This window comes from Apteryx mantelli, chromosome 5, assembly GCF_036417845.1.
Source record: "Apteryx mantelli isolate bAptMan1 chromosome 5, bAptMan1.hap1, whole genome shotgun sequence".
Lineage (NCBI taxonomy): Eukaryota > Metazoa > Chordata > Aves > Apterygiformes > Apterygidae > Apteryx > Apteryx mantelli.
Window position 1 is genome coordinate 56016767 of NC_089982.1, and position 13893 is coordinate 56030659.

The window sequence follows — 13893 nt, forward strand, 5'->3', positions numbered from 1 at the left end:
GGCAGTCAGCATTAATGATGCATGTTGCTACATCTTAGCACTTCTAAATTTCTGTTCTTTGCAAGGCAGGATACTAGCTGAGGGTTTAATAGCAACTTTGTCTTAACTGAAAAAAAAAAAAAAACAAGAAAAACCACACACTCAAAGCTGAAGAGTGACCTTCTCCATGGCAACCAAAGCATTCAGTATGCTCATGCCTAAACATAATTTGACTATACTAACATCACTTGCAAAATTGTGCCAAGATGCAAGTAACTTGAGAAATATAACTAGAGACTACAGAATATAACAGGTGTAACAGACAAATTATTGTCTGTTAATAACATTTAGTGTGTAGAAGGAAGACTGTGTAGAGATGGTGATAGAACAAAGCACTGTGAGGGACAAAAAGAAACCAAAAAGAGCTGAAGGGCTGACTGCAGTTGTCTATATCACAGTGGTACTACAGTGGTGAGGTCACCAGTAAGCTCCTGTCAAGGTTGATTAACTGTCAGGGACAACACCCAGTATAGTTATGCTGGGGAGGAAGGGGATGAATAGGAAATGACAACTCCCCTCTTGTGTAACTTCACCCTCAGGTTATGTGTTGCTATAGAGTTGAGCTGAGTTAGCAGAATGCTGCCACCAGGAGAAACTGTTACACTGTCCTTTGCAGTTGTGGGCTCTGCTGCTTGCCTGATTACAGGATGATCCAATTCACTTACCAAAGGAAGCACGCAAGTTCACTTTTTTTTTTCCTGCTTTTTACCAGCAAATAGCACTACATTGTTAGAACTGGCTCACACTGAGCGTACTTTCAAATGTATGCATCATATGTATGTGGGTTAGTGAAACCCTGGTAACTTACTTGCTGCAAACACTGCCTGAAAGATTTTCATTAAGTCAGTACTTTCACAGAAATGGTATGATTTCAACTTCTTTGTTCTGAAGGATAGGTAATGTTGTACTACTGGGCACCAGCTAACCCTGAATATTAGTAGTATTTCTTTTAAAAGTTGGATGTTTGAATTTATCATAAGCCTCCTTATTTGAGCAGGACCATTGATTTCATAAACATGAAATATTCCTACCTAAACTTTTTATCTGTTAACAAGCAGGTAACCTGCACTACATTCTCATTACTGGAAGCTGAGACCTTCTCACTAGTACTTTTAAATTGCTTTTGGTTTAGCTTAGAGCAGCTTGTTTAGAATGTGCTGTCCTGGTTAGCTAGATCAGCAGCTTTATCAGAAGATAAATATAAGATAGATTCAGAACAAAGCTTAAGAAACTTCTAGAGCTATTTAACTGCTCTCACTGCACAGGTATGACTTCCAGGGAGCTTTGTGAGGAGTTGCAATACCTTTCTATTGTCTTAAGTCCTTCTTCTTTTAGCTTACTAGTGTTGGGAGTGTTACACAGCATGGGTACAGTACAAGTCAATAAAGCTAGTTTTGCTCAGAGCAGGCATTTGGTTCAGCAAGAACACAGAATAGAGAAAAAAACTCAGTAAAAAAGCAAAAACACCTCAAAACTGAGGAAAACTGTAGTTATTTTGCCTCAGTGTAAGCTTTGACAGATTTAAAAATTGCACTTAAAAAGCTTTGTTCAGAACTCTGATATACAACTACACATATGATATGGTTACTTCCTATAAATGAGGAAGCCAGCAGCAGCATTTAGTCCAATTACCCTCACTCAGGGGTAAGCCTGACCCACCACACAATAAGTAGTAAGACACTTATGAAGGAAGCGACAGAACTTCCTCTGACAAAGAAATAGTCTACTGCTTGGTTATCTTCTAGAATAGAGTGTCATTTAGCACTGTCCTATGTAATCTTAGTTCAGGTAAGCTTTTTACAAGAGTCTGAACCTAACTTATATTTAAGATTCTGAAGTTATGTACTACAGCTGATGCTTAGTTTGTATGAGTGTACTTGTTCAATAAATCTCCATAAGGAAGCTTTGAATACAATAGTTTATTTGTAGTTGTAAAAGCACAAGTGTTACATACATTGAATAACTGCATATTTGTTAGAATCAGTAACTATTCAGAAGAGCTGTATGTGCAAAGACAGTCATGCTTAGATTTTCCCCTAGTATTTTGCTGCTTTACTATTTATTCCTACCTTCAGTTCAGTAAAATCTCCACAGAAATAAAGAGCGAGGAAATACAGATACATAACAGCTAGAGTTAAGTGAATGGAGGCAGTTTGACAACATCATAGGTCCTTTAGAACTAGTGAAACAACAGATCTGCCTGGTATTTAAAGGGCAAAGGCTTAACTAGTCAGAGCAGCTAGGCAACAAACCTAGTCTGAGTTCACTCAAGGCTATTCAGGTTTATGGCCTGTCATGAACAAGAAGACTGGCATTAACTTTTACCATATCATTCCAGAAAATATCAATAGGCTTTTAATGCAGGTATTTTAGTCTTTTACTAGGTTTTCCAGCTTATTTTCCTGTTGGTATAGCATATGTTGCCATTTCATTGCTAAAGAAAGCATACCATCATTGCAAGCAAAACAGCATAAACCACTGGTTTTCATTAGCAGTCAATATGTTCAAGACTTACATTATTACTACAGAAGAGTAGTAGTGTTACTAAAAACAAGTGAAGTTCTATTTAGATCACACCAAATCATTATCTTGACATTAAACAGAGACTGTAGTTAAATGTATACACTAAAAAGCACAACAGCACCATTTTGGAGCAACAGAAAAAAAAATACTACTCCCTCATCTTTTACTATGTTGTTATATTAAAAAAAAAAGATGAGGACACACTTACTGTTCTAACAATACTTTCTTCTATAAGAAAGGATAAAGTATTTTTCAGCTCATCCAAGTGTAAATCCTTATGCAAATATGCACACCATTATCATTGTGTAACTAGTATAAGTTATTTGTTAGCTTGACTTACAGGGTACATTCTCTAAGTTTTTTGTCTGCCTGCTTCAGGGAGATCCATGTATTTAACATGCTTGATCGCAGTTTTGCCCACACCAAGTGGTTATTTAATCCAAATATCTGGGCAGCAAACTGGGCAGCTCCTTCAGGTGACAGAGTGGTAGGACAGCCAAGACCTGCAAAGAAAGACGACTGCCACTTAGCAAAACACGTTTTATAGTCACAAACAAAAATACTGCTTCTCAACAGCAACTTAAGACAATGCTTGTTTAAACCCTCAGAAGCCATGACTGAACAGTGTAACAGTCTAGTTTTATAGCTGCCACAGTGGTACATGTTCTATTACTTCTCTCCTAACAGGACTGCTTCATTCCATTTTAAACTAAAAACAGCATACCAGAAGGCTCACACTCACACAGAGCTAATAGAATTCTGGGCCCCAACTCCTTAAACATTCAGTCTAGTCACTAGCAAAACTTAAGTTCATGCAGGTGCCAATGCACTACTACAAAAGTTAGTCAAACTCTCATCTACTCCAATTGTCAAAGATATTATTTCTTGATCTTTGATGATAGTAAAGCATAGCTCTATAAGCAGGAACAAAATCAATTCTTTTAAGTGCCCATTAATACTAATTCCAGTTTCACAAACTTGAGTGTTTAGCAAGGATAAGCAAAGGATTACAGCTTTCTGAAGAATACTGTGTGTAATCTGAATGTGTAATCTTCGCTCCATTAACTTCTTGACTACAAAAGGGCAAAAGACTCTCTGCAAGAGATTTCTAGAACTGTTTTTCAATACTGATCCAGCTACTGTTCTAAAGAGTTTTGCTGTATGTGTTTGTCTACACGTGCAAGGGTATCTACAACAAAAAGAGAGCTAGATTAACTACAAGTGTTTAAGTTAAAGATCATCTTACCACTGGGTAGTCTGAGAGAGGACCACACATCCTGAGCACCCCAGTCAGCTGAGAGTGGAGGACAGTTGACAACTGGGTAAGCAGTGTTACCAGACATTACTGGCCCCAAACCATTGCTTCTGCCAGCTACTGCAACAAATACTGTTGGGATGCCATCTCCTAGAATGGAAAGGACACAGATAAGCAAGCCATCTTTCCCTCTCCCACAAGCTTTTGTGGGAACTTTATCTGGGCACCCAGTTCTTCTGTTTGCAATTATTTGCTTATTAAGTAAGTTACATAGCATACTGTAGAATTTCATTTCTAACTTTCCCCTTTGCAGAAATAAATAGTCAGTTTTCCAGCTTTAAATCCTAGCTACTGTTTAACACAGTTAGGAAGCTGACACATCTTACTCTGTGTTTGAGGGGAAAGTCTCAGTGTCAGAGGAATAGCTGCTGCTTAGCTTTTAAAGATTAAAAATAGTTACACACTGTAAAATACCAAGCAACTCACCTCTAAAATAAATGTCTTTAGACTGTGCCTACCACATCTGTCATTTCACTAACTGCCTCTTTAACCCCCATCTGCCAGTTGTTCTCCTCTGTAAAAAGTATACTCCTACAAAAATAAACAGTTATTTCTTCTTTCTTCTGTTAGGCTATAAATCTTTCCTAAAGGATGTAAAATTTTCCTGATATAGCCAATGTCTTTTTCTCTTGGAATCTAAATTTGTATTTCTAAAATAATGACTAAACATGTTTTTGTGAAACAGGTAGGAAGACATAATGTTAGTAGCATCTCTCTTATAAGTAAGAAGATTATTTAGAGTCAGCTTGAGGAACTATCACTCTTCCCTGTTTCAAAAAATGCCAGAATCAGTAACAAGATGCTGCAATAAAGGCTTGGGGGGGACAGAGGGAGGAGGACTCAATTGCTGGGATAAAAGCAGAGGTTGGATTTTTGGTAACAGAAGCTGTGGCTGGGCAATAGGACAATACATTACTCCATAATTGTTTAGTGCAGTCTATAGATTAATTATGTAATTAGCAGGTGTAGAACAGCATTGTAACAGCTTGTTGTTGTGCAAAAAGAAAGGAAAAAACACTACCAGAAATCCGTAAAAGGACAAAATTGTTCCTGCACATGTTACTGTTTCAATCCACATCAGTTCTCTGGCATTTACCTTCATATTCTGCTTTGATCCTTAGAGTTTCATCTGACCCTTTGTGAGCAGAGGTCACTCTTAACTCACAAGGTATTCCAAAGGCTGCACATGCCTTTTTTATTTTTTCACAGTGACTGAGGTCAGAAGGAGATCCCATCAACACCACAACTCTACCTTGGCTTTTTGTTTTCAGAAGCAACTGGATAGAAGAGTGAAGAGGGGAGAGAAGAAAAGCAGTCATCAGGGCTTCAAGACATACAGTTATCAAACTCTAGATAGTTTGTTCATACACATAGATACCTCCACTCTTTCTGCAACCCATTCAAAGTTTTTCTTAACCATCTGCAGTGCTTCAGGAGTAACTTCTTTTAGGTCCCGGTAAGACTGAAAAGAAAAAAAAAAAAAATTAAAGCATTACAAAACATTAGTTTTGATTTAGGTACACAAAGCACTCATTTTGCTACCATAATTGATAAGAAAACCTCAACTGGAATGTTTATGCAGTTACTAGTAATTCCTCAGGAAGGAGAATTGTGAGACGCATGTAGGAAAGCTCTAGATGAGCTGTTTTCTTCACATAAGAGGGAAGTGAAAACAGCCCAGTTTTTATCCTAACAAAAAAAAGGCTGAAAAGAGGAAGTGATTACTTTCTTTGTATGTGGAGAACAGAAATGAGCAAGAACTATTTAATGAAAAAGCTATCTCAACAGGTGTATGCAGCCTTTTACACTACACTAAATAGCCATTTGTAACACAGAAGGTTTCTAGCCACTAGCACATCAAGGTTTTGACAGCTTCCCAAAAGACAGATTTAAGGAAACCCATACAACTGATTTAAAAATTGGAATTTATAATGACATTATTGCCTGCAGTAGCACTGCACTGGCTGACCTAGATTCTGCATGATCTGGTCATGCACCTTATTTTAGGGAGATGAACACAGCACAATCACAGCAACTTGCTCAAGCTTGCTACTATGCAATTCAGGTGAAGCAAGCAAGCAATAGAGTAGTACTGCTTCCTAATTTAATAATAATACTTTCCCCCCCTCATTTTCCCCTCAGGGCTTACAGCCACTTTCTCTCACAAGGTCTCTGTTATTAGACTCAATGATAGTCACAAAAGCTCCATAGCAGCAGCACTCCCAAACTGTTCAACAAACATCTCTGAATTACTAAATAAGTGTAATTGCTACAAGTCCCCCCCCCCCAAAAAAAAAAAAAAAAGGACAAATTTTACTTCAAACCTTACAGTCCTCTTATTTGTGGACCCAGTCTGCTAGCAACACTTGTACGCAAACAAATATTGAATTTAAGCCTACACACAATAAGTGACAAAGAAAAGCAACCCCCTTCACACACAGATCCCTGAGAAGTACACATGTATCAGCACATCTCTACAAGCTGAAGATACAGCTCTGAATAAATGAAACAGCTCCAAGACAGATCTGGGAACCAGAGCTTCTTCTGTTGTTGCTATCTATTTATTGTTCAATTATTTTATTATCTGCGCACCAAGTCAGACATTCTTAATATCCCTGCAAGCTCTACACTTCAGTTCATCACAACAGCTCCAGGCAATATTGTTGCTGGGCATTCCTATTTAAAAAAAAAAAAAAAAAGAGTATAGGCACAGGATTATCTTCTGCTAGACAATCAGGATTTTCCAAATATTTAATGAGAACAGGATTGGACACTCAGTGCCTTATGGGCTACACTGTAAAAAGAGAAGGCTATCTAGAAAAAAAGCTATTCTAAAAGCAGACGCTTAACTGTAGGGTTTACTTTTTTCCTTCTTTCCAACCAACTCAAAATTAAAAACATTACCTGTTTGTCCTTCTGCTGGCTTCTGTCTCCTGATGGCCACAGCCTCCATGAATCATTATCAATAACATCAGCAAGAACAATTTCTTTTGTTAAAATATTAACACCGAATTCAATCTAAAAAAAAAGTCTATTTTAGAAACTGTACAATGACAGATGTGTCCCATCAGAACTAACATCATGAGGAATCATATTTTCCTCATACCTTCAGGTCTACGAGAGTACAGTTCTGGGGCTGCCATGATTTTTCCAGGATCTCAAAAACAGCTTGAGTAGAGTGTGCCATAATATCCACTTCAGTCTGGCCAATAGTAAGTCCACCAAAACAGAACTTGGCTTCAATTAGCTGTTCCTCAGACCACTGTGGGTCATTATTGGCATCATCCTGTTAAGAAAATGAAAGAGATAATGGCATGTAGTTTAAGCTTGCTATAAGGGGAAAAAAAAAAAAACATTGGAAGACAATATTTGCTTTAAAAAAAAAAAAAAGCAACAGATACAGGCTTCAAACTGGTATTTCATAGTTAGCACTACAAAAGCTTAGTAACAGCAACATTAAAACACTCCCTGTAACACCTAAACATACACCTAAACATCTTTAAAAGCACTTCTCAGGTTTGGATAGTGCATCAGGAGTGACAGAGTCCACTACAAAAACACTTTTCAGATCATAGTTCACAAGACACTTCTTTCAGTGCACATTTCTGAAGTACAGAGTTTTAAGTGATTAGCTATCCACTTACAGTCAGCCTGCAAGTACACTTTAAGTTCTTCAAATACACCAACATGTCCACTTTAATTGAGAATATACCTCTAAGAAGCCCCTATACTTTATAAATAAAGCATTAATTTTCTGATAATCAAAGATGAGTCATCTACTTTATGTACAGTTTGGCTCATTATTCTTTGGTGGCCCTGTGAGCCAGCATCACATTGTACACATTTTGAAGAGACAGCCATTGGAAGAGAATACAAGAAAATGTTAGGATGGCAAAACTACCAACACCAAGAGGATCCGTCAGCCTCTGGTGCTACCTGCTTTGCTTTACTTGTCAGTATTTTTAAAGAGATACTAAAGAGTTCTGGCTCTGTTTAAGTTTAATTGTCATAGGAAAGGAAACTTACCTTATAAAACATCTCAATTTTGGGTGGATAAAACTTATATCCTTCTTTGACACCAGGGTTTCTTTTAAGGAAGGAGCCAGTAGCAATTCTTCTGCACACCCATTCAACTGGGATCATTTCACAGTGAGCTGCTATGAATGCTGTGTCACTGTGTTTTCTGACAAAAGCTGTTTTGACTCCTAAATATAAAGAGGACAACTTAGTTCTGTTACTGTGCACACTCCACAGTTGAAGTGAGGCAGAAACATGTTTGTCTAACTACATGTAGAACAAAATCAAATCTTGTTCTTGTCTGGACTTAAGGGATACCCGAGACTTCTTCAGGGCATTTAAAGCTCCCAGAAAGGAGAGGGGATTTCTTCACTTGTATCTTGTAAAAGGACATCACTGCTGTTATCTTTCAGAACTCATTAGCTTCAGCAGTTCTCTAATTAAAGACCCACATGTAACTCAAACTTATGTTCTGGTCAGACATCCTATTCTTGCAGTAACTAAATTTAACCAGACGAAGAGATCTCACCTCCCTCAAAGAACTTCGATCCTCTCACATATGCTAGCACATTTGTCATTTAATAGATGCTAAGTCTACTTTGATCAGGTTTTTCCAAGTTTTTTTTTTTTTAGAGTCCTTCCTTTCAGATGTGTTTAAGCCAGGCCAGATACCAACATAACCAGGTTATGAGATGATTACACAAATCATACTGATCAGTATAAGTAATCCAGCTGGAGGTGAAAGTCCTTCTATCAGGCTGAGCTGTAACCAGAAGAGAACATCTGACTGCAGCTCTCTAGTGGACCACAAAGTGTCTTATTGCAATTAGAACTTGGAAACAGCAAACATTTTTCTGGCCCTGCTTTCTTGCCCTGCTCACAAGCTATGCTTTTCTTAGCAAGGATGGAGAATATCTGATCAGGAAATACACTCTGTCTGAGCAGCTAGAAGGCTTTCCCTGCCCACAGCTGACTAGGAATAGCTGCTCAGGTACTGAATCTACAGAAGGGAAGCAACAGGGATTTAAATTCTTGACATCTCTTCTACTGCACACAGACTTAAGGATCAGAAGTCACTGCTGCATTGACATCTCCAGCAATAAGAGATCCAAAATTGCAATCCACCCCCTTGGGAGATCCTTCTTTATATAGTCAAGCTCCCAATGGACCCATGCCCCTTGCAATGTGTAGTACTGAAAAAATGAGGACACCTGATGAAGAAGGATGGATTTTAAAAGATTTGCTCACAAAACTTTTTAAAAGTTCATCCCTCATAATTATTATTGTTTAAAAATAAGCTATTAACAGCAACAACCAGGTAACTTGCCATGCTCTCTGGTAGAAGAGCTATTGACTGTAACATCATGCATTGAACAGTAATTGGAGACTTTCAGAGGAGTTACTGAAAGACAGCAAAAAGGAGCATGGTAGTCTTTACCGCTTTGTTTATAAAGAGGAATGGGGGGGGGAGAGAAGGACTTAGTCCTTCCTTTCCTTACTAACTAATATTTATTTAGGCCACTAGATCCCAGTGATTTATTTGGCAAAAGACACTAAGACTTGGAGGTATATGTGCACACACAAACTTGCTGCAGCTAAGCAATAGTATTATATAATTCTAAGATGACCCACACTAAACACTATGACAGACAACGTGAACTGATTGCCACTGTAAGTCCAGTATGAATCTTCCTCCCCCCAACTAGTAAAGCGAGAAAAGTCCCACTTCTCCCCCACACCCCACCACCAGGGCAAGACAACTATCAAGCCCAGTTGGCATCTGCCAGAGACAGAGGCCAAAGGAGTTGCAGCCAGTCAGTTCAAGAAGTAGCTCTATTCTATTCTACCTCCAGAGATATAAAGGAGGAAGAACAAGTAAAACGCTTAAAATACAGTATGAACATTGACTTCTCATACATAATTGCACTGCCCCAGAGGATGAAATAATTTAAACTATCAACTGCATATCAAGTCACTTCTAAATCTGGTCACCAAACCTCCTACCTGGTTTATTACTGCATTTTTAATCAGCACAGATGTGTGCTTTAGAAGCACTGACATCAGCTCCATTTCAAACAAGAGAGAAACTTTAACAGAACTCTTTGTAAATCATCACCTTTGAAAAAATAGGTTAAGAGAAGTTGCGCAAAACAAACAAACTACTTCTACAATAAGGCATTCGCGTTATCTGCAATTTATGCTAGTCAAATAACCAAACTGGAGGAAAAACCCTGAAAATACTTTTGTTGTTTTAAAATGCAGCTGCAGTTTATTCTGCACAGAATTTTCCACAGCACCTAAAGTTACTCAGCAAAAGCCATTTAAAGATCTTTGAGATGTCTACAGCATGGCTTCTTAGAGTACTTAAGATTTAAAATGTTTAATATCTGACAGTTTAACTTATAAAATAAAGCCATATGAAAGTTAGGCAAAACATCTTATTCATTGCTCCAAAATGAAAGTTACTAAAAAACAAAACAAAAAACCCCACACTGTAAACACAATCAGGAAAGATCTTGGAGATTTCTTTGTACTATATGCAAATCACTAGGCTTTCCTGGAAAGCCTGTTTGAGGATTATACTGAATGACCTGATCATATTTTCCTCCTTCCACACTAGCCCATTTGCAAAATAGTTCTTAAAATATGTGCTGAGATTAAGCTACTTGCATAGAAATATAGGTGGATATAACTCTAGAGAAAACATTTTTCTCTTCCCCACATATGAAATGTGCTAGAACTTCAGCGTTCGAGCATCTGAGATCTATTGCTACACTTCATGTGCAGCCAATAATACAACTTTTAGCGTAATTGGTACTCAACATGAAGCCATCTTTGTTCAAATGCTTCAAAAGGAATTGAGCATGCAGCTATGAACACTGTCTCAGACAGTCTATTGTTGCCTGTATTATAGCACTGTTTGCAGACTCAAGTTGGGAACCTAACAGTTCAAGTTCTTCTTTGCAACTTGCATACTGTTTTCCTGGGAGTATAAACACAAAAAACCCCAGCCACACAACAACAGCAGTTACCTAAAGACCTATTTTAATTTTTCTGCAAAAGAAAAAAATAAATCTATCTAGGAAGACAGGTAGGTATTAAATTCTCAGTTAAAGACACTTCAAAATGCTTTCCTTAAAGTGAGGATACTGATTCCATTTTTGGAAGTGTGGTGCAGAACTCACTTAGGAGTGACTTTAGTTATAGTCTGGTACTACCACTAGTTAGCAGTGGCTTCTAGGTAGACAGATGTAATAAGAAAGATGAGATGCATCCAATCTGCTATTATACCCAATAAAAGCAAGGATCAACACGAGCAGAGAGGAGGGGAGATGCAGGGCTGTGACCAAACACGTAGGACAAACTATAGTAGTATTATCTGTGATTAAAGATTGCTTGAGACTCTCTTGCATTCCAAATGACTAAGTCACCCAGCTTATTAGTATCAGAGGCAAAAAACAAAACAAAAACATTCTAACAAGAAAATAAAGTGAAAAAAAACATCACAGAGCCTCAAGGCTCCCAAACCAATATTGTTTAAGAGTCTCTGCAACATACGGACATTTATTTTACCTTTAAAATACTTACCAGCTTCTTGAAGTAACTCAAACACACAGCTAGTTGTTGTATTGGAAATTGCAGCCTTTCCTTCCATACGGTCCTTCCTGGCTGCATTTCCTGCTGTTATTTGGTCTTTTGACTGCATCAAAACACATCCCGGGATCTCTGGCAACTCGTACACTTCTTTTGTTTTGCCTTCATTAACTTTTTTACCAATTTTCAGTTCTACCAAAAAAAAAGTTTCAGACTGAAACAAAAATATCTTTGTATGTCAGCAAACCAGGCTAGCATGCTTTCAGCTGCATGCCAAGTCAGACCGAGCAGGGCTCTAAACCTTAGTCAACGACCGCTACAGAAACATTTCCACCTACAGAACCAATTGTTCAGGAAGTTTCCTTTAAGCAGTAAAGGTAAAGCCTGCAATCGCTTGTAACTTCTGCCCAAACTTCAACTGCCACAACAGATGTGTATTTGTTTTGTTAGACGTAAGCATCTTTCAGTTGAAAGAAGCGGTGTCCTCTTTCAGCTATATTTATTTCCCTATTAACACTTTTTTTTTTTTAAACGTGCAACTACCCAGTTGACACTGGAGATTTTGTGTTAGTGGTGTCAGCACAACCTGACGTCACTTTTACTACTTTTCAACCGTCGGGACACAGCAGGCAGAGAAACCTCGAAGCTCAGATAACGCTGCTAAACAGCACGAGCCTAAAGGAGCAACTTCACAGAGGCTCCTAAGTTTGGATGTTGGACACGTCGACGGCTCCAGATAAAAGCCGTTTTAGGTTTCAGCTCGCTATGCTTTAACGTCCACCTACACTCGGACTTCACTTCTCTGAGACGACGAAGCTCACAGGCAGCTTCGCACGGGGAGCTAAGTGCCCAAACCGCCGGGCAAGGGAAGACTACGTTCTCGCGGGTGGCCACACACAAAAAAGAAAGAAAGAAAAAAATCCCCACTTTTGAACAGAAACAATTTGCTTAAAAGCACCTAAACCTCAGCACCAGCCTCTTAGACCCCCGGAGCGTAAGGGCAACCCCGACCCCCGACCCCCCCGCCTCACAGATCGCTCCGTTGGGAGCGGCGGCCCCCGCGACCGTTACCGGCCCCCCTCAGCGCCCAACGGCCGCTCCCCTCAGAAGGGGAAGCGGAGTTACCTGATGCTGCAGGAGCCATGGTGGCGGCGGCGGCGGGAGCAGACACCTAGGGGCACAGAAGAAAGGCTCAGCACATGCTGCCGGGCCCCGCCGCCGGGGTAAGAAGGGGCCGGCGGAAGGGGCGGGCAGGCGGGGCGGGGGGCAGCGGCGCCGCCCGCCAATCGCCTCCCAAACGCGGCGGGGCCGGCCCGCGCCCTTCTCCGCCCTGCCGAGCGCCATCGCGCCCCCTCGCCGCCGGGGCGAACTCCAGCCCGGCCCCCCCGCTCCCTCCGGTGCAAACACGGCCCCGGCCCACTTCTCGGCCAATGCAAGCGCCGCGCCGCGCCCGGCCCCCAACTCTCCGCGCAGCCCTCCCCCACCGCGGGCAGAGGCCGGCCTGTTGCGCCCCACCGAAGCACCCGGGCCGGGGGCAGGGGCCGCACACAGCAGGCACACGCGGGGGCACGGGGGGCGCCGCGCCGGCGGCGGCCAACCAGCGGGAGAGCGGCCCGGCGCGCTGGGGGAGGGGGAGGGGGGGGCCGGGCGCCGCCGGGATGCGCGAGGGCCGGAGCCCCCCCGTATGTAAATGAGAGAGGCCGCGCCGGCAGGGTACCGGCGGCCCCGCGCGGCGCGGCGCTGTCGGCTGCGCGCGGCGCCGCGAGGAGCGCGCGGGAGCCGCGAGACCGGGGCCGCCGCCGCCGCCGCCGCCGCCGTCGCCCGCCGGAGCGCCGCCCGTGGCGGCCGCCGCCACGTGCCGCCCGCACCATGGAGCTGGAGGAGCTGGGGATCCGGGAGGAGTGCGGCGTGTTCGGCTGCATCGCCTCCGGCGTGTGGCCCACGGAGCTGGACGTGCCCCATGTGATCACCCTGGGGCTGGTGGGGCTGCAGCACAGGTAACCGGGCGGGCGGGGGCCCGGCGGCCGCCCGGGGGGGGGAAGTCGGGGGTGTAGCGCGAGCGAAGCGTGGAGCCGGGGCCAGGATCGGACCCCCGAGGGCACCATCCGAAAGTGACTTCCCCGTGGCGTGCCGGCCCCCCGTCCGGGCCGCGGTGCGCGGCGGCGGCCCCCGGCGGCCGGCCTGGGTCGGGGTCCCGCGGCGGCACGTGCAGCCGGGCCGGTCCCCGCTCGCCGGCGGCGGCGGGGAGAGCGCGCCCGCCTCCCGCCGCGCGCCGGCGGCGGCAGCCCTGGCAGCATCCCGGCGGCGAAGCGCAAACGGCAGAAACGCCCCGCCGCCTCCGCGCTTCCATGCCGCCCCCGCCGAGGGAAGAGCAGGGCGCAGCCCTCGGGCATGCTTTGCACTTT

The 13893-nt window shown here is 42.5% G+C and overlaps 2 protein-coding genes across 3 annotated transcripts in view; one reads left to right on the forward strand and one right to left on the reverse strand.

Annotated features, from left to right (window-relative positions):
* Positions 1–1943: 1943 nt before the first annotated feature.
* On the reverse strand, positions 1944–12711 carry LOC106490207 (phosphoribosylaminoimidazole carboxylase and phosphoribosylaminoimidazolesuccinocarboxamide synthase). Of its 2 annotated transcripts, XM_013949580.2 has the most exons (9): positions 12614–12711; positions 11483–11680; positions 7904–8082; positions 6984–7163; positions 6782–6895; positions 5256–5339; positions 4974–5154; positions 3809–3967; positions 1944–3065 (listed from the first exon to the last, which is right to left on the reverse strand). In XM_013949580.2, the coding sequence occupies exons 1-9, from the start codon at positions 12630–12632 to the stop codon at positions 2899–2901; spliced, it is 1281 nt and encodes a 426-aa protein (XP_013805034.1). In that variant the 5' UTR covers positions 12633–12711; the 3' UTR covers positions 1944–2898. The 2 variants fall into 2 exon arrangements, with proteins under 2 accessions (XP_013805034.1, XP_013805036.1); XM_013949582.2 differs by lacking the exon at positions 6782–6895.
* A 598-nt stretch (positions 12712–13309) lies between these two features.
* PPAT (phosphoribosyl pyrophosphate amidotransferase) overlaps positions 13310–13893 on the forward strand; it is a 51677-nt gene continuing 51093 nt past the window's right edge. Inside the window, exon 1 of the mRNA XM_067298023.1 lies at positions 13310–13485. Coding sequence (XP_067154124.1) covers positions 13358–13485 — 128 coding nt within the window. The 5' untranslated portion in view covers positions 13310–13357. The remainder of the gene's footprint in view (positions 13486–13893) is intronic.

What these genes read in the sequence shown, in the direction of transcription:
- LOC106490207 (XM_013949580.2), bottom strand. An exon ending in AAATTGAGATGTTTTATAAG is followed by an intron (nt 7,164 to 7,903) that starts GTAAGTTTCCTT and finishes TTTTCTTAACAG; the next exon opens with GATGATGCCAATAATGACCC. An exon ending in GGGTTGCAGAAAGAGTGGAG is followed by an intron (nt 5,155 to 5,255) that starts GTATCTATGTGT and finishes TCTTCTATCCAG; the next exon opens with TTGCTTCTGAAAACAAAAAG.